The 24,728-nt window shown below is 44.1% G+C and overlaps 1 protein-coding gene across 17 annotated transcripts in view; it reads left to right on the top strand.

Annotated features, from left to right (window-relative positions):
* Positions 1-18,140, top strand: part of SLC4A8 (solute carrier family 4 member 8) — a 112,304-nt gene extending 94,164 nt beyond the window's left edge. For 14 of the 17 annotated variants that reach the window (XM_070789076.1, XM_070789083.1, XM_070789084.1 and 11 more), the window contains 8 exons: positions 274-435; positions 1,335-1,586; positions 4,310-4,378; positions 5,584-5,757; positions 8,037-8,174; positions 9,659-9,750; positions 11,663-11,758; positions 12,873-18,140. In XM_070789076.1, coding sequence (XP_070645177.1) covers positions 274-435; positions 1,335-1,586; positions 4,310-4,378; positions 5,584-5,757; positions 8,037-8,174; positions 9,659-9,750; positions 11,663-11,758; positions 12,873-12,885 — 996 coding nt within the window. In that variant the 3' untranslated portion in view covers positions 12,886-18,140. The other 3 variants (XM_070789086.1, XM_070789087.1, XM_070789088.1) reach the window with 3 other exon arrangements.
* Positions 18,141-24,728: the final 6,588 nt, after the last annotated feature.

The raw sequence follows: 24,728 nt of genomic DNA, 5'->3' as shown, positions 1-24,728 counted from the left end.
AGGAGTTTGGAGAGCCAGGGAAGGAAGTAAAGGATTAGTGAATATTCCATAAGAAATTGACAATTGAGGACTGACTCTTTCAAAGGGGATTTGGAACAAGGTCATAGATTTTCTAAGGGATTGCTGTATTTCATGCCCCTCCTTTTTTTTTTTGAGAATTTTCATTCAAGAATAAAAAGAAATGTGGTTGTTGTGATTCAGTTTGATCTGTTTTGCCCTAATGACTACAGTTAACTTAAAATACAAAAATAAAACCTTGCTTTTTCCCTTTAGCCAACACGGGATGACCGAGGGTGGATTATTAGTCCCATTGGCCCCAATCCCTGGTGGACTGTGATTGCTGCAGTTATCCCAGCACTGCTCTGCACTATCTTAATATTCATGGACCAGCAGATCACAGCCGTCATCATTAACAGGAAGGAACACAAACTCAAGGTAAGAAAAATTTCTGACCTAGAATAATGGCATAATAATAATGGCAACCTATTACATCTTTAAAAAAATTTAGGGAAAGCCCATTTAGACCAGGAACTGTATTACCTGGGTAAAAGCAGTCATGGAAGGAGCTCATGGAAGGAGTTTCTAGGGGTTTCTGACTCCTTCATTAATGACAGAGATTGGTTTGGAGATGAAACTAGAGTAGAGCATGATTGTGCAATGTGAAGGAAGCTTGGAATCTATTACTCTCCTCTCAGACCTATGGGGGAGGTTGGTGGGCAGAATTCTTGGTGGTCCCAATATGGTCATATGCTCTGGTCCAGGGTTATCTTCCTGAGGTTCAGGTTACGGCTTGGACCACTGTTTCCTGGAGACAACTGTTCTCCCATTGGCGTACATTACTGAGGTTTCCAGACTGAACCTTGAGCCCATGAATCCTAGGAGGTAGGGTTGGTGCCAAAACATTGATTAGTGAGAGGCTTCATGACTTGTCTCTATTCCTTCATTCCCTAGAGTAGGCAACCTCCATATTTGGCAAGGAATGGGGTGTGTTTATAGGAACCTATTTATTGCCAACTCCTGTAAGGTCGACCCTCTAGAATGGTCAAGATATGTCTCTGGCTACTCTGCCGAGAAAGGATGAATCTTTGAATATGTGATACTCAGGGTGAGATCTGGGGACACTTGGATAAAACATGGATATTGGTATGTGTAGGACACGCTAAGGTTTCTCTTTCTTCTCTGTTCCCTCCAAACCAGGAGGGGCTGCAAGACTTCTGGAATCCCTGGACCCCTTCCTTATCCTTCCTGCTTTGGGCCTGAGACTCTTAGCTCACTGTCCTATGTCCCACTACAGCCAGCCCACTGATGGTGATGGAGACTCTGTTTCCCCACAGAAAGGATGTGGCTACCACCTGGACCTGCTGATGGTGGCCATCATGCTGGGTGTCTGCTCCATCATGGGCCTGCCCTGGTTTGTGGCTGCAACTGTCCTATCCATCACACACGTGAATAGCCTCAAACTGGAATCTGAGTGCTCTGCCCCAGGAGAACAGCCCAAATTCTTGGGCATCCGAGAACAGAGAGTGACAGGCCTTATGATCTTTGTGTTGATGGGCTGCTCAGTCTTCATGACAGCTATATTAAAGGTAAAACCATTCATTCGTTCATTAGGTAAATATTAAGTGCCTCATTTGTGCTGGGAATGCAGTGGTACAATAAACAGATACACATACAAATACCTGCCCTGGGGTATTTATTCTAAGTGGAGCAAGACAGATAAGATGTAGTTAAGGAAGTTAGTTAAGAAAATAAACAGGGTAGTTACAGAATGTAATATGTGATCAAAGGAAATATAGTGTTGTATGGTTCTATAGAGAAGTAAAGGGATGTGTTTTGTTAGTGTGGTCAGAGAAGGCCTCTCTAAGGAAATGGTGTTTAAGATGAGATGGAGCCAGCCCTGCCATGCGTGGTGGGAGAGGACATGGGGGGAAGGGAGAAAAGCAGTCTAGACAAGTCCTGAAGTGGGAAATAATGATACATGTTCTAGGAGCTACCAGGGCCGTGTGGCTCAGGGATGTTAAAGCAAAAGCACTGTGAGATGAGATTGAAGAGCGCAAGGGCAGATCATGTAGGGCTTGTTGACACTGGTAAAGGTAACCTTCAGAGAGTTTTAACAGTAGAGGGACATTATCCATTTAATATTTTTTAAAAAGATCTCTCTGGCTCATATCTAGAGAATAAGTATTTAAGGTTGAGGAAAAATAGAGGTAGAAGACTGTGAGTCTGTTTAATAGACTGAGTCTATTACAGGTGAGAGAGGATGGTGGTTGTATAGGGAAGTTGGTAGTAAGGAATGCATAAAAGGCATGACTTCTGTATATCTTGGAGGAGATCAGGTCTTGCTGGTTGATTGGATATGGAATGGGAAAATGGAAACATCAAAATGACTGCTAGGTTTTTGGCTTGACCATCTGGGTGCGAAGTGATGGCATTTAAGGTGGAGAAGGCTGTATGAAGGAGGAAGTGATTTTGTAAGGGATGGGCTGTGATCAGATTTGAGTGAGATGTCTGGTAGGCATCTGAGTGAAGAGGCTGGGTAGGGGTTACTAGACTAAAAATATAAATGTGGGAGTCAGCAGCACATAGGTGGTAGTGAAAGCCAGGGGCATAGATGAGCTCACTCAGGGGGAAGGGTAGCTATAAAAAAGGAGGAGTGGAGAGAAGAGCAGAGTCCATGGAGGTCCAATATTTAGAAGGTGGGTAGAGGAAGAGACAGCAACAGAGACTCAGAGGAGCTGCCAGAGGGGGAGGGGGGGAACCAGGAACATATGATGTCAGGGAATTCAAGCAAGGGGAATGATTGGTTGGAAACTGTCTGGAAAAATGAAGACCAAACCAAGATCATTGGGTTTGGCAACATGGAAGCCTAATGAGACTTGCCAAGAGCAGATTGATTGGAACAATACAGTAGAAGCCTAGTGATGGGGACCTGAAGCGTATATAGGTGGTGAGGAAGTAGAGTGTGGGCAGACAACTCTATCAAGAAGTTTTTTCTATTGAAGTAGAACAGCGAAATGGGCAGTGGCTGGTATGAGACATGGGGTGAAAATAGGATTTTTGGAAAGATAGAAGCTACCTTGAACATGAGGAAAAAAAATTGTTGTGGGTGAAAGGCCTGCCTGTGGGAAAAATAGGATAAAAAAGAAAGTTCAAGCCCCAGCCATTGTGGGGCACTTACTTATCTCCCTTGCCTCCTTCTCCCACTTTTTAGTGACTCATCAGCCACTTCAGTCTGCAATGCAGATGCTGTTTAAGGGTGCAAATTGGCACAGGTGGGACAGGATTCTGAACCCTCCTCCTGCCTCCTTACCTTCCACTTGATCTTGCCACGTCTTCTCATGCCTCTTCCCCCTTTTACTCTCTGTCCCTGGCACGCCCCCACCTCTGATCTGGGTGCCATCTGGAGGAGCCCAAAGGTGTCTGCTCTTTGGGAGTGTAACCATGAGTCATTGTGGTGGGCATTGCCTGGCCTTCCTAGAACAGTCTCAGGAGGATTCTTTTAGGCAATCATTCAGTAGTTCTTCTAACAAGGTTAGCACCAAATTGAGATGTCTACTCACTCTAGAGCCAGAACAACATAAAATCCAATAGAGATTTTCTAGTTCAAAGAAGAATTATGTTTAGACGTGTTCGTTAGCCCCAGAATAAAAGCAAGTTGAGTGTAGTCTTTGCAGTGACATTTTCCTTGCCTTAATTCCACGGGCCTCATTACCTCGTAAAGCTGCTCTGAAAATTACCTAGATTGGTATAATGTGAGAAGTGTGCGTATGTATTCAAGTGCAATAGAATCATGTTGCCATTTCTCCCTAAATTATTCTTCATCTGACAAGATACCTCCCTACCCCTGCCCTCAAATCTCTGATTAATAAAAAGCAAATGCTTGTAGCCTATATTAAAATACACCAAGTCCCTGAGGAGATGATTATGTGATTACAAAAGATTTAAAAGATTTCAGTTCTGTAAAAGAGATGGGTGAGTGTGTGTGTGTGCGCATATGTGTGTGTGCGTGCCTGCCCAGTTCCCTGGAGGAGGAAGAACCAGATGGGGAGAAGATGTGAGGCCTATGATTTAACCAGGACCGGATTACACTTACATGTAATCATTTCATTTCAGAACAAAATGATTTGTATCATTGTCAGCTTCTGTTTTCGCTTCTGCTTCTTAATCATGTAAAGACAGCAGAAATGAACGCAGCATTTCTGCAGTGATTTTGTGAGTTTGCTTCCTTCTCGGAGGTTTGGCAGTTTATATAATCTTGAGTGTGCTATGATACACATTGAATTTCTGGTCTCTGCCCTTTCATTTTCAGTTTATCCCGATGCCAGTCCTGTATGGAGTCTTCCTCTACATGGGAGTGTCTTCCCTGCAAGGAATTCAGGTACTATGGGGTTCAGCCAGGCAGCGTCTTCGCTCTGTGAGCTCACCTTCCTGACCAGGGAGAGCAGCTTCCCTAGGGAACCACAAGCCAGTTCTTGAGGAACTATTTCCTAGTCTTGCTGCTTAAGCTCTTTTAGACATTCCCTTGGACACTGGGCAAAATGCAGTCATGTTGGCATGAGGGCACAGAGACTCGCAGGGTGGCCTGACTCAGCGCCATGGTTCCAGTCCTTCATCAGTTTTATTCAGCAGTTATCAGACATGTAGTAAACACCAGGTGTTTTGTCAGATGCTAGTAAACTTAGATCTGAAAGGCTGGTCAGTAGCCAAACGGGCTTCCGCACATGCATGTGTGCATGGCAAGTTGCTTCAGTTGTGTCCTCCTCTTTGCGACCCTGCGGCAGGCTGCTCTGTCCATGGGATTTTCCAGACACGAATACTGGAGTGAGTTGCCATGGATGCCACTAGCTTTGGTCCCAAGCTAAAGTGTGTGTGGGGGGTGTAACTGAGGGTACACTGGTGAAGAGATTGGGAAGTCATGGGAACTGCCCCAGGTAAGCAGGTATTACTTCCTGTCACACATTGTCTTTCCCCATCTATCAACTCATTCCTCTGAGTCCTTTGAATTGAGAAAATCAGGAGCTAGCTCATTTTATCATAGATAAAATGATAATTTAATTGCTTCTTCTATTGGTGGCTGGTTCCTCTTCGTTTTTTTGAAATGTCCAGTAGTCACTTTTATACACTGAGTTCTTTGGGCAGGTTATTTAATCTCTCTGAGTCTCTGTTTTCCTTTTTATAAGGATATTTTCTATATCCAGAATGTTGTGAGGTTTCATTTTATGTTTTTACTTTAAATAATTTGTGAAAAGCTCCAAACTCCTCCAAGAACAAATAGATTTGGGCTTTTAAGCAGAAGAATGCCATTGGCCTATTTTGTTTTCAGTACTCCCCAAGAAAGAGCTCTCTCAGGAGCTACAGTATGGATAGAAGAAAGTTGAACTGAAAATGAGAAGGAAGATTTTAATGTGATGCTGTCCCTTACCAACCTTGGCCAAATGACCTGTTCTCTTTGAGACTCAGTTTCTACTTCTGTCAGGTAGACATGGTATTAGCTACCTTTCAGAGCCTGTGATATAACGACGTGAGCGGGCCCAACAAGCCCCAGAACAACCACCGAAAGATGAGCGCTGACTCCCTTTTCAGTTCTTCGACCGCCTGAAGCTCTTCGGGATGCCTGCGAAGCACCAGCCGGACTTCATTTACCTGCGGCACGTGCCGCTGCGCAAGGTGCACCTGTTCACCCTCATCCAGCTCACCTGCCTCGTCCTGCTCTGGGTCATCAAGGCATCTCCAGCGGCCATTGTCTTTCCTATGATGGTGAGTTGTAAAAGGTATTGTTCTTTATTTTAAAAAATAGTGATAAAATAGGCGTAATAGAAAACCTAGCATCTTCACTATGGTTACCTGTACAATTCAGTGGCGTTAAGTACCGTGTTGTGCAGCCAGCACCACCATCTTTCTCCAGAACCTTCTTCATCTTGCAAAACTTGAAACTCTGTACCTGTGAACCAATAACTCCCCTCAGTCCCTGGTGACCACCATTCTAATTTCTGTCTCTATGAATTTGACTCCTCTCAGGACCTCATGTGAGTGGAATCACAGTATTTGTCCTTTTGTGACTGGCTTGCTTCACTTAGCATACTGTCTTCAAGGTTCGTCCATGTTTTGTCAGGGTGGGTTTTTTGGAGAACATCCATCCTAATGGGTGTGAGTTAGTATCTCATTGTGGTTTTGATTTGGTTTTAATGTCCCCAGTGGTAAGTTATGTTGAACATCTTTTCATGTGTTTATTGGCCATTGGTATATCTTCTTTGGAGAAGTGTCTGTTCAAGTCCTCTGCCCATTTTGAGATCAGGTGGTTTGTTTTTCTGTTGTGGAGTTTTAGGAGTTCTTTCTGTATTCTGGATATTAGTCCTTTATTGATGGTGAGTTCCTGTTTTTTTGGCTGGTCTTCACAGACCAAGCGTTATTTGGGGGACCTTGAGGTATAGAGGCATGTGTGTAGTAGTTTGCCATGCTTTTTTTTCAGGACTATCCATCTGCCTTTCTGCCTGTCTGTATTTCTTTCTGTTTATTAATCTTTCTTTCATGAATCTGATATGGAGAGAGGACTCTTCATGTTTGTGATAATTTGCGTATTATCTGAAAGCAGTATGGTTCCAGTTTAGAATTCATTGCAATCAGAAGTATCTATAGTGATGAAAATGCACTGTTTCAAGTCAGTGGGAGAGAGGAAGAGGTGTCTAGCACTGATAAGTGACTGGGACACCCCTACCTCCTTTCAAACGAAGCAAGGGCTTTGGAAAGGAGACCAGGAAAGCTGAACTGTGTGGTGCAACAGGTGACAATCTGTTTCCTAAAAGCAGGGTGATGATGAAATACATGCCACCTGACCACCTCACTGTTGCATCTTGTCCTCTTGATGCCTTCCTCTCTCTGGCTCACTCTATGTCATGAGAACGCTGAGCATTCAGTGGGCTGTTTGAAAGTTATCCAAAGGATGGGCCTCTGGAGGGAAAAGGCAATGAGGGTAATATCGAGTATTCATTTACATACTTTTGAAGTCTGTCTTACTGGGAGAATATTCAAGGATGAAGAAACTTCGGGGTTCTTTTCCCCTAATCTCCTAGATATATATCTTCCTGATGGGATTCTCAGTTTTGTCAGAGTACATGTAGGGTTCTGCATTGGGGTGCTATGTTCAGGGCTTGAGTGTTTGGTTAAAGAAATAGCAAATTCCCAGCAAATCCTGGAAGGGATACTTTCAATTTTGGATTTATTGTGAAAATAGTTGTTGAAATTAAGGGGAAATGAATACAGTTAGCCAGATTTTCCCCATTTCTGATCCAGTCACTGGATTTAGCTGGTGAACACCAGTCAGTCCAGGCAGGGCATTCTGGGGTATTATTGGTTCTCCTTTGGCTGAAATGGCCCTTATGGGGAGAAAGTGGAGAAGTATTTGAGAACTCTGGTCATTTCTATTGAGTTGATTAGCTGTCATATTTTAGGCAAGTTACCTTCTCTCCCTGGGCCTCAGTTTCCTCATTTATAAAATGAGTGTCAAACCACGTCAGAGGCCAGAGACAGAAACCACTCGAGATCCATGCAGCGGACATAAAGCAGGGCTTTGCAAGTAAATGTACAGGCAGAGGACCAGAGGAAATCCAGATGGCCCTTCAAGGCGCCCTAACCCTGTGGTGGCCCATGCTTGGGTTGGGTATAACTGGCCCCACCAAAACCATCTTCTAGAGAGGCTTGCCACCCCTATCCTGCCCTCTAGCCCTTCCTACTGGTCTCGAGCCAGGAGAAGACAACTCTTAGGGCAATCTGACAATGAGGGTTTCTCTTTTCAGTGAAGAAATTAAATTAGTTCAAGCAGGGAATTAATAAGTTGTAGAGTTGTTATGATGATAGTTAAATAAAATATTGTATATAAAACACTTAGTATCTGGTATAGAGAGCCTCAATAAAAGGCAACTGTGATGATTGAGTTTGATTCTGCCTGACATGTCTTAGTCTGCTGTGAATATAAGACTTGATTTTTTACTCCAGAAGGGAACAAGCCCCTTTAATTCATTTTCTTTATATTTCTTCAGGTTTTGGCCTTGGTCTTTGTCAGGAAAGTCATGGATCTCTGTTTCTCTAAGCGGGAGCTGAGCTGGTTGGATGATCTAATGCCTGAGAGCAAAAAGAAGAAGTTGGATGATGCCAAGAAGAAGGCCAAGGAGGAAGAGGTCATAGTTCTTGCACCAACTGCACACTTTGGGGCAGCCTCAAATTACAGAACATAGGAAGGGCCACATGAAAAGTCAGCATGTCTGGAATCCCAAGGGTTATATTTAGGATTGGGGAAGATTACTCTGAAGACATTCTCAGCTGATGTCTATCCTTCATCTTCAAATTTGATAACCAGTTGTTTTTTCCTCTGTTTGTCTACAGCCTACTTACCAGGTTTACACTTAGAATATGAATGTGAATGTGCTTTTATTATCAGATTGAATAGTTTATGTTTTCCCAAAGGTCTAATTTGATAATTATTCAAAATCTATTATTTTCTGAGAGTGTTTGTTACATACTTAATTGCAGATGGTGTTGTGGTTCATAGAGATAATTTGTATAGGACTTTCTGTCCTTTCTCATTTTCCTGAGCACTTGGCATCTGCCATCCACACAATGGACCTTTAGTCAGTGGCTTATAATATGTGCAAAGAATGGATGTATAGCAAAATGAAAATACCAGTCCAAGAATGAGCCTGAAAGAGTTTCCACATCCAGTTAGTGCCTGAAATAGGCACTCTGAAATTCATTTTAGAGAAATTTTTTCCTAAAATCTTGAATTTTGAAAATCTTGTGTAATTTTTTCGAGCTATAACTGACACATAATATGGTGTAAGTTTAAGGTATACAGTACAATGATCCTATATAAGGATAAGCCAAAAATTCAATCCCTGGGTCAGGAAGATCCTCTGGAGAAGGAAGTGGTAACCCACTCCAGTATTTTTACATGGGAAACCCAATGGACAGAGGAGCCCAGTGGGCTACGGACTATGGGGTTGCAAAGAGTCAGACACAAGTTAGTGACTGAACAACAACAACAAGCCTAAAGTAGGATAGTCCAAAAGTCCGCAGGCTAACCAACACATAGGGTATGTTATTATGGGGGTTTCACACTGGTTGCAGAGGAAAGGAAGACTAGAGTGAGTAATGTCCTCCACATCACCAACATTCCTATAGGGCTTGCCAGTGTGGGAATTAGGAGTGATCTCAGAGATAAAATCTCCAGACTGGAGTCTGGTGGCATCACAGAATGCTAAGGGGTAGGGCTGTGATAGGTGAAGGTGGTCAATGAGATGAGTAAGTTATGGGGTTATAGTATCCAGCCTCGTGACTACAGTTAACAATATTGTTGTTCAGTCGCTAAATCGTTTGCAATGCCATCGACTGTAGCCTGTCGGGCTCCTCTTTCCAGTAATTCGGTAGTTGTATCTAAAGGTCTACTCATATTCAGGTTCTTTTTTTTTAAGTACTGTTCAATAGGTGCAGATATTGGATTGCTCTCATTTTATGGTGAGTCAAAACTATGAAAGAACATAGCTACACTCTCTTATAATAAATGTGAGAGAAAATTAGGTAGAAATTATAGGGATTGAAAAATGGGCTGGTGTAGACTACTGGTTTCACTTAATCCAAGATAAAATAATGTCTCTTTTTCTTGCAGGAAGCTGAGAAAATGTTAGAAATCGGGGGAGACAAGTTCCCCTTAGAGAGCAGGAAGTTACTAAGTAGTCCTGGAAATCACAACAGTTTCAGGTAAAGCTCCCAAAACACGGAGGAGTTGACTTCTTTTGGTGGTTCTGTAAACATTCTGGCTTTGTGGTGGGGATTGGGGCATGAATGCAGCTGCTGGTATAAAAAGCTGAACATTCAACCTCTCAGTTGCAACCTATGAAAACACACTTCCTTTTGGTTTCCTGAGGGCCTGCCATGCGTCAGGCACTGTGCCAGTTATGGGAGTCATGGGAGGACCCTGCTTCCAAAGTTCGTGTTCTCCTCAAACCAGTGCTCTTTCTGCCTGTCTCTGCCACCTTCCAAGGGTGAATAGGATACAGGCTATGCTTGTCATCCTAGTGGGTGTGAAGTTCCCGTGCTTAGGCAAATCTTTGGGGGATGGGCAGGGACATCCCCTTCCAGCTTGGCTCATGGCAGCTGCAGTCCCAGAAGCCAAGGGGAAACTGAACTGGGATTCCTCCAATTCCTTACTTCTGCCAGAGATCTTAGCCTTTTGGTCTGTTCCACCTATTTGTGGTCTGCTCACCACAAATCACAGGATGCTAAATCGGTCCGTTTGTGCATTCATTCCTGGCATTTTGTTTCCACTTTGAGAGAGGAATACACAAGCTGAAAGAAGCCCAGAGGTGGAGAGGGAATAGAAAAGGGAGAGAGGGGATCTGGGCCATCTAGATGCTGGATGATTTACTGCCGACTTTTTGAATTGATTGTGGTTTATACTGAGGGAGAAAAGAGGAAAAGCTTTTCTTTGGCCTTTTATTCATTTATTTATGACAACTGAAAGTAATGTATATTTAAGGTATGCAACATTATATGTAATATGTAAATATATATATATATATATACAGTAAAAGAATCACTTTAATCAAATTGACAGCATATTCATCACTTCCTATACTTACCATTTCTTTTTTGTGGGTGGAGAGAACATCTGAGATCTACTTTCTTAGCAAATTTCAAGTATACAATACATTCTTATTACTAACTATAGTCCCCATGCTCTATATTGTCTTCAGAACTTACTCATCTTTTAATGGGAAGTTTGTACCCTTTGATCAATATCTCCCCTTGTCCCCCCACCCCTCAGCCTCTGGTAACCAGCATTCTACTCTGTTACTATGAGTATTTAACTTAAAAAAAAACGACATGACCACAAAGAAATGGAATCGTTGGTCCTTAATAAACTTTCTGTAAGTTGCCATTCAAGGAGCCAGAGACTTAGCGTTCTCTGTGGTGAAGTGGGAGCCATGCTCCTTTTCTAGCAGGTGCTTTCTCCTCTCTTGGCCTTTTAGAAGGAAATGGTCTGGCATGAGGAAAACTTCAGAGTATTGGGGGGATGGGGGTTTCTAGGAGACCAAGGACAGGATTCAAGGTCTTGATTTTCCACTTATGCATGTTTGACCTTGGACGGTCTCTTAACCTCTCTTAACCTGACAAGCTTTGTTTTCTACATGTTCAGAGTGAGGATGTTAATCCTCTCTGATGCTGTAATCATTAAGATACCACATTGTAATAGACCTTTGTAAACTACAAATGGAAAAGATCTGGCCATGTAAATGAGAAAAGGAACAAAGAGCGCTTAGCCCCATGCCTGGCATGCAGCGAGCACTCAGTCAGTTGTAGCTCCTGGTGCTGCCACTATGGGCATCACAGTGCTGTCACCAGCATCGCCAGAGGGGCCCTTCAGAGGTGAGCAGAAGTGTGCAGGCAGGGCTGGCCCCTTGCCAGCACCCCAGCCCAGCCCTCAGCTCTGACTCACGGGCCACCTTGCCTGTCGAATTCCAACCATCTGGTTCCTAGTGCTGTGAGAGCTATGAGACGAGCCCCCTCAGACTTCATCTTTTCCCTTCCGCTGGGTGGCGGGCATCACAGACTGAGGTATATGTCTTATTTATATATGTCTGACACTGACTGTCCTAAGCATTGATTTCAGATGTGATCCCTCTGAGATTAATATATCTGATGAAATGCCTAAAACCACGGTCTGGAAAGCTCTCAGTATGAATTCCGGAAACACAAAGGAAAAGAGGTAAAGAGAACTATAATTGCTGATTTTTATTTATTTCTGGCTTTTAAAAATAGAAATCGTGTTGAAAGTAAACTGTATTTTAGGTGTAAAATTGAATTTATCTGTTAAATAGCACATCTAGGACTGCCGCTAAGCTCACAGAATTGTTATAAGCTTAAGAGAAGCAAAAATGTTTTCCAACTATTTGAGCAGATATATTGTTTTGAGCTGCCCATTTACACAAGCCCAAAGTTAGGATGGAATTATTTTGGAATGTAAATTTGCTTTATCTGTTTCATTCCCTTTATCCTCCTTCTAGTTCCCATTTCAAAATCGGTAGAGCATCTCTCTGGTGATTGCAGCCATACAAACTGGAAAATCCTTACAATATTGGATAGTGTTGATAATATTGATACAAACTAACCTATTTAACTTGTTCCATAATGAGAATTATTGTCTCATAAAGATTTTGAAATATTAAATTATAACTGTTTTCTTATTTTGAAAACAAAATTCTGAATATTGTTTGTCAGTAGCATAGATCAATCTTAATCTGGTTCATGAAGAAAAGGGAAAGACGAGGCATTTTTGCCCACATTGAGGTAGGCTGTGTACTCAAATTACGTAAATAATTTTGTCCAAACACTAAGTCATCAGATAATTGAAAATGAAATCTTAGGTCTTACTAAAGGCAATTTTTCTAGCTTAAAAAAAAAATCAGTAGGCTAGGTTAGGAGACTTATTAATGTATGTGTAACCTGGCAGACCACTGTTTCTGGCACTTGGTTTATTCAGCCATGAAATGGGGATAATAACCGTCTCATTCATAAGGCTGCTCTGGAAAGTCACAGCCGCTAGTGGGTGGTAGTGGTGGGTTATTTCTTCATCGAATGGGTTAAAATAAATCTGTGCTGAATGTGAGTGAAATATAGAATCTTGTTTCCTTCAGAGGAAAATCCAGGCAGCTGTCGAAAGTATAACGCACATGATTATTTTTAGTTGAGAACTAGTCTACTTGTAAATGAACTTAAAATATAGCCAGATCGAAATTGTGGTGACATCTTCAAAGTATTGTGTTAAAAGCAGGAATGAATCATGTGTTCCCTTTTTGTCTAATTGTAACACTTTTGTTCAGTCTCTTCAACTAAAAGTCTTTGCTGGGCTGGAGGCTGTGGGCCGTGAGGTGCCACAGGGAAGCTGTGGTTACAGAGAAGATGGCGGGGATCTCAAAGAAGAAGCGAGCCCGAGCCTGGCCCTGTCCTTGGTCCTGGCCAAGCCATGCGAGATTCAGTTATTGGTGGCGTGCGTCAGAGGGCATCGCCAGGCGTGAGCATGGAAACAGAAGACCACCTCCTGCTGGTACTTCTCTTCTTCCTTCTCTTTCTCTTCAGAACTGCCACCATTGAAGACCCAGCTTCCCACTTGCCAGACATTTCCTCTTCAGGTGGCTGGCCTGCTGAGCCATCTAAATCCATTCTGCCACTGAGGATTTTCCTCAGTGAGGTCCCTCTTGCTCAAGGACAGGGTGGGGGAGTGGGAGGAGAGCAGAGAGCAAAGGGAAGCCTCTCTGGTTGCATAGTGACTGCAGGCTCCTGGGCAGCCCTGGGCCTTGGTTTGGTTGCCTCCTCTGGGGGATGCTGGTCAGACCCAGAGGCTGCCAGAAGGTCTGCTCCTAGGAGGGTCAGCACCCTGAGCATTGGCAGTGCCAACCACAACAGCCAGAAGATGCCTCTGATCCAGTGCGTCTTCCTCACTCCCTAGCAGCAGCCTGCATAACTCAGCGAGAACCTTGGATGATGAAAGGGCCAAGAGGGACACACACACTGGACTTGCTTAGCTCAGATGGGAAAAGGCTCAGGGGAAAATGAAGAGTGAGGATGAGCAGCTTCGCTTGGTTTCACTGATAGAGTAAGAGAATGAGCTTTGGTGGCTACAGAAGGAATTAGTTTAGACATCAGGAAGGACTTCCTAGCCTGAAGATTTGTCATCCTGTCTGCTGTCTAGATATCTGGCGAAAGTTTGATTATAGATGTTTGTGAGTAGAAAAGAAGATAAGGGGTTTTTTATTGGGCATGTTGAGGAAACATCTGTGTCTTGCTGCTGTCTCTTGAGGACATATTTTGATTCCATTCCTGGAGAGATCCAAGTGCTTACGTAATGTCTCCTTAGCTGCCTTAGTCGCAAACCATCATCAACTCAATGGACCAAACCACTTTCATCATCCTGGATTTTTTTTGTTAACACATGTTTTGACTTTCAGATGTAAAAAGCTACAATGGGGAAATGAACTGTAAGTGGTGAAATTAATTCTGGTATTCAGTTTAAAACTATATTTCTACTTTTTGTCTCTTCTTCTCTGTTGCAGTGAGGGTTTGGGCTCCATTGTGTATAGACTTTCCCTTCCTTTGTGCACAGAATGTGACTAACAAGCATGTTGGTACCCAGGGGGTCTGATCAGTTTCCATCCTGGAGAATATTTGTACAGAGGGACAGCCCTTCAGTGTGCTCTCTTTCATTGGTGAAGAGTTGCTACGTAATCTTATTGAAGTTTACATTCCCTTGGACTCCAAAAATATGTTGATGCTATTCTAGTCTTACTCTAGGGACTTTGATATTGAAGGAATCCTGCATTTTCCTATCTCCCTATCTCTTAGAGCCACAATTATTTTTAATACACAGATGATTTTCAAAATATTTGACAACTGGTACAGGATAGATACCAACCACTGAGAAAGGATGCCTGCTGTAAACAAGCAGTATATATGGCCATACCAGTGCCTACTGGCTGAACATCACCCTGCTTTCAAATATTAAAGTGATATCCCTTTGAGTTATGGGTATTGTTCCTGCTTGTCTAATTTCTATTCGCAAGGCTGTTTCAGGGACAGCCTCAGCTTCCTTTCCTATGGTGCAGACAGGATCAGGCATGCTTCTTTGAACTCTATGGGCATTAAAATCTTTGAGAGCCAAAGCTTCACATTTTATCACTTTAGGATAAATGTAATCATTGTACCTGTTTACCTACCTGGTTTAGAAAACTCATAAGGCAACCCATCATTGGGAAAAGCTTTCTTGCTGACTTTCCCTCTCCCTCTCTGGCTGCTTCCTTGAACTTGCCTCCTTTCTTCTCTGTTCCCTGAGAACATCCCTCCTCTCTTGCCCCATCTTGCCCCTCCCATCTGTTCCTGCCACCTCTGTATAGGGAAGGTGGTGACTGCATCCTGTTCCCTTGGCCTCAGCGTGGCTACAAGGAATGTAGCAGGGAAGTCTCCATCATCAGCAGAACTGGGTGACAGTGGCGCTGCGAGCATCTGTTTCTGCACACACAGATGTCTCAGATGCCCTGTCCTGTGGGCTTCCTGTCTTTGTTACCCTCCCGGGTTCCTGGCACAGCCTACTTTGGGAGGCTGTGCCAGTCTTTTTGGGCGATTAAAATTTCCTCAAACAACAGCTAGCTCCATTTGTGCTACATCTCAGTGGCAGGAACCACTCCATACTCTTCCTCTCTCATCTTTCCCAAATCCCACCCAGCTCTCAACCTCAGTCCTGGCTGCTTCCCAGCTAAGGTCCGTGGCTGGTGACTATGGGTGGCAAAGTCAAGGTGGGACAGTGTTTAGGATAGGAAACTGAGAGTGGTAGTGAGACAGAGGCCTCGTGCGTATATGCGTGTGTCTGTGTGTGCATGTGTGCTTACTGACAAATAAGAGTATATCCAGGAGATTTCGTTGCTGCTACTAAACAGCCTCGTGCATCTAAGTTGTGGGAACATCAAGAGAATATGGTCCTTCCCCCATCTAGGACTTGCCCTCTCTAGCCTGATAGAATTGCCTGAGGGCAAATGCAGATAGCTTAGTCTTAGAAAAAGGTGTTTAAGCTCAATATTAAGAAGAAACTGATCTAGGGGTAGAAAGCAAGGCAGGTAGTTAGGTAATTCCCATGCCCAGGCTTGCTTGGGCCAGAGAAGTAGTCCGCCTCTTCTCTGACGAGGGGAAATTTCAGGAGTAGTTTGAGTGTTGACAGTCAGTGTCCTGATAGGCTGGTATTGTAGAGTAGGAAGGGATGGAGGCCAGGGATTAAGAAAGTGATGGTGAGTGGAATCTTGGTTCTAAGCAGAAAAAGTGGCATCTAGTGGCAACACTAAGTGGGTGGGTTACTTCCTAACTTGTGACTTAGGGAAGGGTTGGTCTAGGGAGAAGGTGAAGGTCAGCAGAAACATGTTGTGAAATTGCCCCAAATATTGCTTACGTAAAATGCAGGCGAATCCTTTGTAGCTCTTGATGATTTCAAACTTCTGATGATGGGACTATCAGGAGAGCTGGTCTTTACTGCACTCAGCTCTTGTCCCCTCTCCTTGTTCATATATTAAATTTGCCTTTGGGGTAGAGAGCTAGAGAACCATTCATTTCCAAAACAAGTTATAAATAGTTGCTCTTTCTATTTGTCTGGGATAGGACTGGCTTTTAAATTAGTCATAGATATTTGATCAAAATCTGGTATGCTAAGTCTTAGGTTTGGTTAACATCTTAGGTTGACATCTGTGACCTTTAAGAGGTCTCTGCTTTGGGGAATCTGGTTTTTGGTCATCCAAAAAAGACAGTTCCCTGTTTGACTTTATTTTCTACCTATTCTGTATTCTAGACTTTGCTTCTAATTAAGGAACCAGTAATTCTCCCTGCAGCTTCTCTGATGATTTCAACGTCCATGTTCAGCATGTCCAGGTTTTCCTGATGCATAGGAGAAGGCTTGAGCCAAGAGCTCGTGGCTTTCATTCTAACTATCATTAGACATACTCTCCAGTATGTTCTTTCTACTACTTTGTTAGCTTCTCTAAATGTCTGCTTTTGCAGGAGTTAGCACCTCCTCCGAGGACTTTTAAGCACTCTTTGCTAGTTCGTTATTGCATTTTCCTTAGACTTCTCAGGTTCCCAAGCCACACCCTGGCAGGACAGTCAACATGCATCAGATATTCTCAGCCTTCTTGACTTTCTCTTGGTCGTAGCTGCCAGACCTCCTAAGGTAGAAATTGTTCCTGCCGGTCCTAACTGGCCAAATGAGACATCATATCAGTTCTGCCCCCTTTTGCTGACTTAGCTTTTTCAAGCTCTCTTTCCCCTCCTTTCTGCCTTTTCCTCAGTCTTTCAAGTTCTTCTTGGAGGGAAGGAGTTTTTGGTCAGAGGTCCTAACAACCCCTGCCAGTGGGGGCTGGGAAGAAAGGGGAGGAGGTTGGATAGTTCTGGGGCTGCTCCAAAAGGGAACTTTATGGTTATTTGCCTTATTTAGGATGAGGGACTATGAATTCTCAAGCCCTCAGGCTCATCCATATTTCAGTGTAAATAGAGAAAGACATTCCAAAACCAAATAGAAGGGATTTTTCTACCAAACCTATTCTTTATCATTCTTGGTGCCCCTGGGGTCTTATATTAATTATAGAGAATGGGGTAGTTGACTCAATTCACGTTTCTTTAGTTTCTTTATTGGAAGGAGGCTGACTTTCACAACCAAAGAGGTGTGAAGTAACTCTATCAAAAGGGGAAAGGAGTGTCACATGAATCTTTTCAATAGGAAACATCAGAAAGTGGAGCAATTCAACTACAGGCATAATTCTTTTAGGAGATTCTGTGCTCAAAGGGAATGGAATGGTTTCTGATCCTTCTGAAAAGAAAAGGAATAGCATTTTCTGAAACCCAACTCACTTTCAGCATTGGAGAATATAGAATTTTTCTTCTAGCTGATGGCATTAATATTTCTGAGCAGGAGAGAGAGAGCCCACCCACGGCCCTTTCCCAAGTCCAGCAGGAATCAGCAGAGCTTGGGTTCTCTTAGCAGGTTTGCGGTCGATTTCAACTTGCAGGTTTTTCACACGTGCAATAAACTGAATGTGCAATTACTCCTTTTGCAAAAGAGGCCAAAATCCTCCTCCCCACACCTCTCCTTCATATTCACTCCTCCAAGATGATAAGCCTCCCTCTCGTTTATCTGTGTCTGTCTGTCCGACTGGTTAGATACAGCTGCCCTCCCGAGCACATGGTGTCAGGTGGAGAGCAGAGCGACCTTCCCAAGGAAGGGGACGGCTTGAGGTGCTGGTACATTTCCCTCGTTTTCTATGTTCTTCTTTCTAGTAGGTCTCCTGTAGAGATAGAGATATTTTTGTTTTAGAGATTCCAAAGTATATATTTTTAGTGTAAGAAATGTACCCTCTCCACACTCCATGGTGTAAATAGAGCCAAGAACATGTGTCATTGTGATAATCCCCTAGCGATCTGCGGTAGCAACAGAATCCCTGTCCCTCACCGCCTAGTCTCACGGTCTGTGTCTGTGAACCGAGGGGGTGATGGTGACACCTCTGCCTGCCCAGACCTTCCTGTGCTCAATGGGTGAAAAATAAAGTCTGTGTAACTGTTAATACCTATGGTGTCTTTTGAGCTCGAAACGCGGGATCTGAGCCAAGGTGACCACCTTCCAGACTTGGGAAGAAGAGTTATGAAGATGCGGGGGTGGGCCTGAAGAGGGGCCTATACACTTTCCTGGGTACAGGTCCTGAGGATCCCTGGCTGGAGCCATGGATGAGGCTAGAGTGCCCTTTCTTTGGGGACCACTTAGACTTATTTTTGGGTCAGGGGACAGGATAGCATGAAAAGAAAGCCCACTTTGGAGCTACAACTAGGCTGATGAGACCAATTGCTAATATTTAAGGACTTGCCACTGTCTAGAAATCCAGATTTTAAAGATCTACAGTTATTCCAGATATTTTTGGTTTTAGGGGGCGTGGGGCTCCATTTCTCTTCCTCTCAAATCCAGTCATTTGAGGGATGGAGGAAAGGGGAAGAAGGAAGGATTGGAGGAAGAGTAAAGAGGTGACTGAGGGGGTAGAAGGCAAGAGTAAGGGGAGAGCCAGTCAGCCAGCCTGTGAAATGTGACTAGAAGGGCATCAGCTGGAAGCCTCCTGGACACCAGCTCTCTGTGGCTTTTCCAGTAAGGAGAACCAAGACAAACAGGTGTGGGACACAGGACAAGCCAGGGTTAAGTCATGGGGTGTATGGGAAGGTTCCTGTGTAGGAACTGAAGCCGGTTTTCACCCATTAAGTTAAACGTGAAAAGTGCTCAAGATGGTACCTGGCACACAACTAACACAGAGTAAGTAACAAGAAGCCTGGGGGAAGGTGGTTCCTGGCTTGGTTAATGGCATCAGTCACATCAGGGCTCTGGTCAGATTTTCTGCAGTTCTCTTGGTTTTCCCCCTCATAATCACAGGATGGCTCCAGAAGCTCTGGTCATCACAACAGGCAGCATAACTCTTCAGTACAACAGAGGGTGAGGGGGGCTTTCTCCAGCTTCTCTCTCTTTTAAAGGAGAAAACTTCTCCCAGAAGCCCCCTGTTCCCAACATGTCATTGGTCAGAATTGGGTCATATACTCATCTCTAAGATGGGAGAAGGAGATGGGATTATCTTGTTTGGCTTGGACAAATTGTCTTCACTCTCCAGGGTTGGGCCCGTCTTCCTTGACCATATTGCTGCTCTATTACTTGTACAAACTTCTGTTAGCAAGGAATAAGGCAGGAACTGTAAGTGACCAAATATCCAAAAGAATCTGCCAAAGGACCCAGGGGAACCTGAACTACGGGGCCTCCAGCAGAGCAGGAGCCGGGCTGCAAAAACAGGAGACTCAGGAGGCCGGGGAGTCTCCAGGCAGGTTAGAGGTGTTCCACCTGCTTCTACCTAATCTACTAATGCCTGGCCCCCACTCCACACTGATTACACAGACTCCCTGGGAATAAGCACAGACACTGGTATTTGTTAGATTCTCTCCAGATGATACTTACATGCAGGAAGATCAAATTGCTATCACGCTTCACCTTCATCTTGGCCTGACTCAGCTCGTCTATGCCTGCTTCACTTCCAACCAGCTTATTCTCACCCTCCACTGTGTCTATTTTCCTACCTTACAGCTTTTCTGCAATGTCATTGCCTCTCTGCCCAACCTATCACAGCTTTAACCACCTCCAGATTCTTTCAGCTTCAATCCTCATGGCTCACAGCTTTCACTGTCTCTGATTTTTAGAATCAGATTCCCAAGGTTGAGAATGTGATTGGGCCCAACTCATTATTTCTTAGCCACGTTGTAGGTCCCTCACCAGCCTATGAATCAGGGGCCTTTGGGTCTGGGATGTCTCAGGGCCAACTGGGGAAGGATAAGGGTCAAACAGTAACAGATACGGCAGTTGAGGGGTGTTCCTTCAGCAGAGGCTATGACTTGTTAGTTTCCCTTAGAAGGAGATAGAGCAATTGACATACCTAGTTATCTTAGTGATGTCCAAGGCTGATCCAAGGGTTACAGACCTGGTCACAAGTTCACCCCCTTTTACCTCTTGGTTGTGTGAGAGACTCTACACATGGACATCACCAGATGGTCGACACTGAAATCAGATTGATTATGTTCTTTGCAGCCAAAGATGGAGAAGCTCTATACAGTCAGCAAAAATAAGACCGGGAGCTGACTGTGGCTCAGATCATGAACTCCTTATTGCCAAATTCAGACTAAAATGAAAGAAAGTGGAGAAAACCACTAGACCATTCAGGTATGAACTAAATAAAATCCCTTATGACTATACAGTGGAAGTGAGAAATAGATTTAAGGGACTAGATCTGATAGATAGAGTGCCTGATGACCTATGGACAGAGGTTTGTGACATTGTACAGGAGACAGGAATCAAGACCATCCCCAAGAAAAAGAAATGCAAAAAAGCAAAATGGCTCTCTGAGGAGGCCTTACAAATAACTGAAAAGACGGGAAGTGAAAAGCAATGGAGAAAAGGAAAGATATACCCATTTGAATGCAGAGTTCCAGAGAATAGCAAGGAGAGATAAGAAAGCCTTCCTCAGCAATCAATGCAAAGAAATAGAGGGAAACAACAGAATGGGAAAGACTAGAGATCTCTTCAAGAAAATTAGAGATACCAACAGAACATTTCATGCAAAGATGGGCTCAATAAAGGACAGAAATGGTAGGGACCTAACAGAAGCAGAAAATATTAAGAAGAGGTGTCAAGAATACACAGAAGAACTGTACAAAAAAGATCTTCATGACCCAGATAATCACAATGGTGTGATCACTGACCTGGAGCCAGACATCCTGGAATGTGAAGTCAAGTGGGCCTTAGGAAGCATCACTATAAACAAAGCTAATGGAGGTGATGGAATTCCAGATGAGCTATTTCAAATCCTGAAAGATGATGCTGTGAAAGTACTGCACTCAATATGCCAACAAATTTGGAAAACTCAGCAGTGGTCACAGGACTGGAAAAGGTCAGTTTTCATTCCAATCCCAAAGAAAGGCAACGCCAAAGAATGCTCAAACTACCGCACAATTGCACTCATCTCACATGCTAGTAAAGTAATGCTCAAAATTCTCCAAGCCAGGCTTCAGCAGTATGTGAACCATGAACTTCCAGATGTTCAAGCTGGATTTAGAAAAGGCAGAGGAACCAGAGATTAAATTGCCAACATCTGCTGGATCATCAAAAAAGCAAGAGAGTTCCAGAAAAACATCTATTTCTGCTTTATTGACTATGCCAAAGCCTTTGACTGTGTGGATCACAATAAACTGTGGAGAATTCTGAAAGAGATGGGCATACCAGACCACCTAACCTGCCTCTTGAGAAACCTGTATGCAGGTCAGGAAGCAACAGTTAGAACTGGACGTGGAACAACAGACTGGTTCCAAATAGGAAAAGGAGTACGTCCATGCTGTATGTTGTCAACCTGCTTATTTAACTTATATGCAGAGTACATCATGAGAAATGCTGGCCTGGAGGAAGCACAAGCAGGAATCAAGATTGCCAGGAGAAATATCAATAACCTCAGATATGCAGATGACACCACCCTTATGGCAGAAAGTGAAGAACTAAAGAGCCTCTTGATGAAAGTGAAAGAGGAGAGTGAAAAAGTGAAAAAGTTAAAGCTCAACATTAGAAAACTAAGATCATGGCATTTGGTCCCATCACGTCATGGGAAATAGATGGGGAAACAGTGGCTGACTTTATTTTCTGAGCTCCAAAATCACTGCAGATGGTGACTGCAGCCATGAAATTAAAAGACGCTTACTCCTTGGAAGGAAAATTATGACCAACCTAGACAGCATATTCAAAAGCAGAGACATTACTTTGCCAACAAAGGTCCGTCTAGTCAAAGCTATGATTTTCCCAATGGTCATATATGGATGTGAGAGATGGACTATAAAGAAAACTGAGCACTGAAGAATTGATGCTTTTGAACTGTGGTGTTGGAGAAGACTTGAGAGTCCCTTGGACTGCAAGATTTAACCAGTCCATCCTAAGGGAGATTAGTCCTGGGTGTTCTTTGGAAGGACTGATGTTGAAGGTGAAATTCCAATACTTTGGCCACCTGATGCGAAGAGCTGACTCATTGGAAAAGACCCTGATGCTGGGAAAGATTGAGGGCAGGAGGAGAAAGGGACGACAGAGGATGAGATGGTTGGATGGCATCACTGACTCAATGGACATGGGTTTGGGTGGACTCCGGGAGTTGGTGATGGACGGGGAGGCCTGGCGTGCTGCAGTTCATGGGGTCGCAAAGAGTTGGACACGACTGAGCGACTGAAATGACTGACTGTGTTTAATTGCTGAGACTCACAGGTACAAGCTTGTAAAAAAAAAATGTGCAAGAATTACATTGCTCTCTCCTTCAACCATTGCCCCAAAGGTCCCTAGCAGAGCACACCCTCCATGATCCTACCTGTCTGGTTGATGTCAGTGCTCACAAGTGGAGGGAATCACCAAGCTTCCCTGTCAGGAGACTAAGTGGGTGTGATTGAGGCTGTCAGCAAGCGGCAAGCAAATGAGAAGGAAACCAGGAACAAACCTGCCAGGCTTCAAGTTCCAGCTCTGCCTCATAGCTGTGTGACCTGGGGCAGCTTGCTTCATCCGTGCCTCAGTTTCTTCCCTGCAAAATGGGAGTGATAATACTGCCTTGTTTATAGGTGTATGGGAGAGACTAAATTAATTAAGCAGGTAAGGCCAGCCCTTCTCTGCCTTCCCTTGGTGCCTCCTCCAGAAGCAGGCCTGCCCCTCTCCTGCCCTCCTGGTCCTCGGACTTGCAGCTGTGTGGTAGAGTGGACCCCCTAGAGTCAAGGGGAGAGGGGTCATGGTCATTGTAACCTCTGTCTGTGTGCTTCATAGGTATTGAATCAGCCCCTTGCTGGGGCTTCTGGGCCTCGGCCATGCTCTCCAGCTCAGCTTCCATTTGGGGTTGTGGGGTGCTAGCTCAGCATAAGACCGTCAGTTCCTCGTTCAGCCATTGATCTTTGGGGGTGTAGTCCCTAGGTCCCAAGGGGAGAGGAAGGGTGAATGGGGGATTCCCAATCCCCAAAACGATAATGGTCATTTCTCTCTTCTTACTGTAGTCCCCAAAGCCCCTTCCCACTCTCAGAAATTACTAAATGAGTTATCACCTGATTTCCCTAAGAAACACAGTGGGTAAAGAAAAGATGCTCGTGCCTTGACTGCTCTAAAGAGTGGTAAGTTTTCTACTAATTTTGTGCTGTGCGATTCTAGCTCCAATTTTGAGTCAGAAGGGCCTCCATGGCTGCTTTTAACAGTTCTGGCTTCACTATCATCACCATCAAAGGCCTCCCTTGGGCACCTCATAGCCTACCTTGCAGGGCTGAAGCCCTCATTGGGGAATCCCTGGCAACAGTAGCCAACATCTGGTATGTGTGTGTAACATGCCTGGCTAAGCACATCAGGTGTACATCATCTGACCCTCATGAGACACGGAATGGGTACTTGATGCGCCTCCAGATGAAAACTGAAGCTCACAAAGGTTATTGTTTAAGTACACAGCTGATACAGCAGAGACTTGAGTGAGCCTCTGTTTGTGTGTCTGGAATCTGTGCCCTCAGCTTCCCCACTCTCTAGGGGCTTCATAAGGTTCCTAACTCTGCGGTCATATTTGGATGTATACAGAAAAGGAAAAGGGCAGACTGAAGAGTCATTATAGAAATGTATAACTAGGCAATGTATGAGTTATGTGACTTGTAAACAGCAGGCAAAGTTGAGAAAACAAACACAAATTCAGTGGTCCAGAAAAAGTGCCTACAATATGGCAGGTTTTTTAAACAATTAGAAAACAAAAAGAAACCTGAAAGCCAAGGAAAGTGATCACTTCTGAGCAATCCTGGAAATGTTTTCTTAAGAGGAATTTTAGGATGCATTGTTAAGATGTGAAGAACCCAAGTACAGATCCAAGATTTGGGGAATTTGGTAAATCATGGTTGGTGACCAAATTGTTGCATCATAATCCACTGCATGCTCTTCCCTACCTTGGCTCAGGGGAGCTGTGGTTTCATCCCGCCTGACAGTGGTCAGACCCCACAGAGACTCCTGTGTCCTCTTCAGAGCCTGCTGGAAAAACAGAGAAGGAGGAACACGTGAAGAAGGTGGAAGAAGACTCAGGGAGTCTTAGCAGCAGGGTTGATCTCATCTTTGTCCTCAAAACTCAGGTGTTTAGTGCCTACCTAGGAAGGGGGTGGGGGAATAAAGCTTCTCAGAGGACCTTCAGTGGGACTCATATCAAAAATAAGATCACATATGAGACGCATAGTGGTGAGGACTATGGGTTTCTCTGGGATGTGGAGGGGATCCTGTCAGAGCCTCAGTCAGGGAGGCCTTCAAAGATGATACAGGAGAGAAGGAAGGAGACGAGAAAAGGTAGTATTTAGATCAGGTCCCAGAGGCAGGAGTGCTGATGGAGTGTTCTGATGACAGTGGGTTTGACTGGTTTGCTTGCAGTTGGCTTCCCTGGTGGCTCAGTGGTAAAGAATCCTCCTGCCAGTGCAGGAGATGAGGGTTCAGTCCCTGTGATGGGAAGATCCCCTGGAGAGGAAACGGCAGCCCACTCCACTATTCTTGCATGGGAAATCCCATGGACAGTGGAACCTGGAGGCCTACAGTCCATGGGATCACAAAAGATCAC

The sequence above is a fragment of the Bos indicus genome, chromosome 5 (genome assembly GCF_029378745.1).
Source record: "Bos indicus isolate NIAB-ARS_2022 breed Sahiwal x Tharparkar chromosome 5, NIAB-ARS_B.indTharparkar_mat_pri_1.0, whole genome shotgun sequence".
Taxonomy (NCBI): domain Eukaryota; kingdom Metazoa; phylum Chordata; class Mammalia; order Artiodactyla; family Bovidae; genus Bos; species Bos indicus.
Note: the sequence above shows the minus strand (reverse complement) of the source record. Positions and strands in the feature narration are given on the sequence as shown.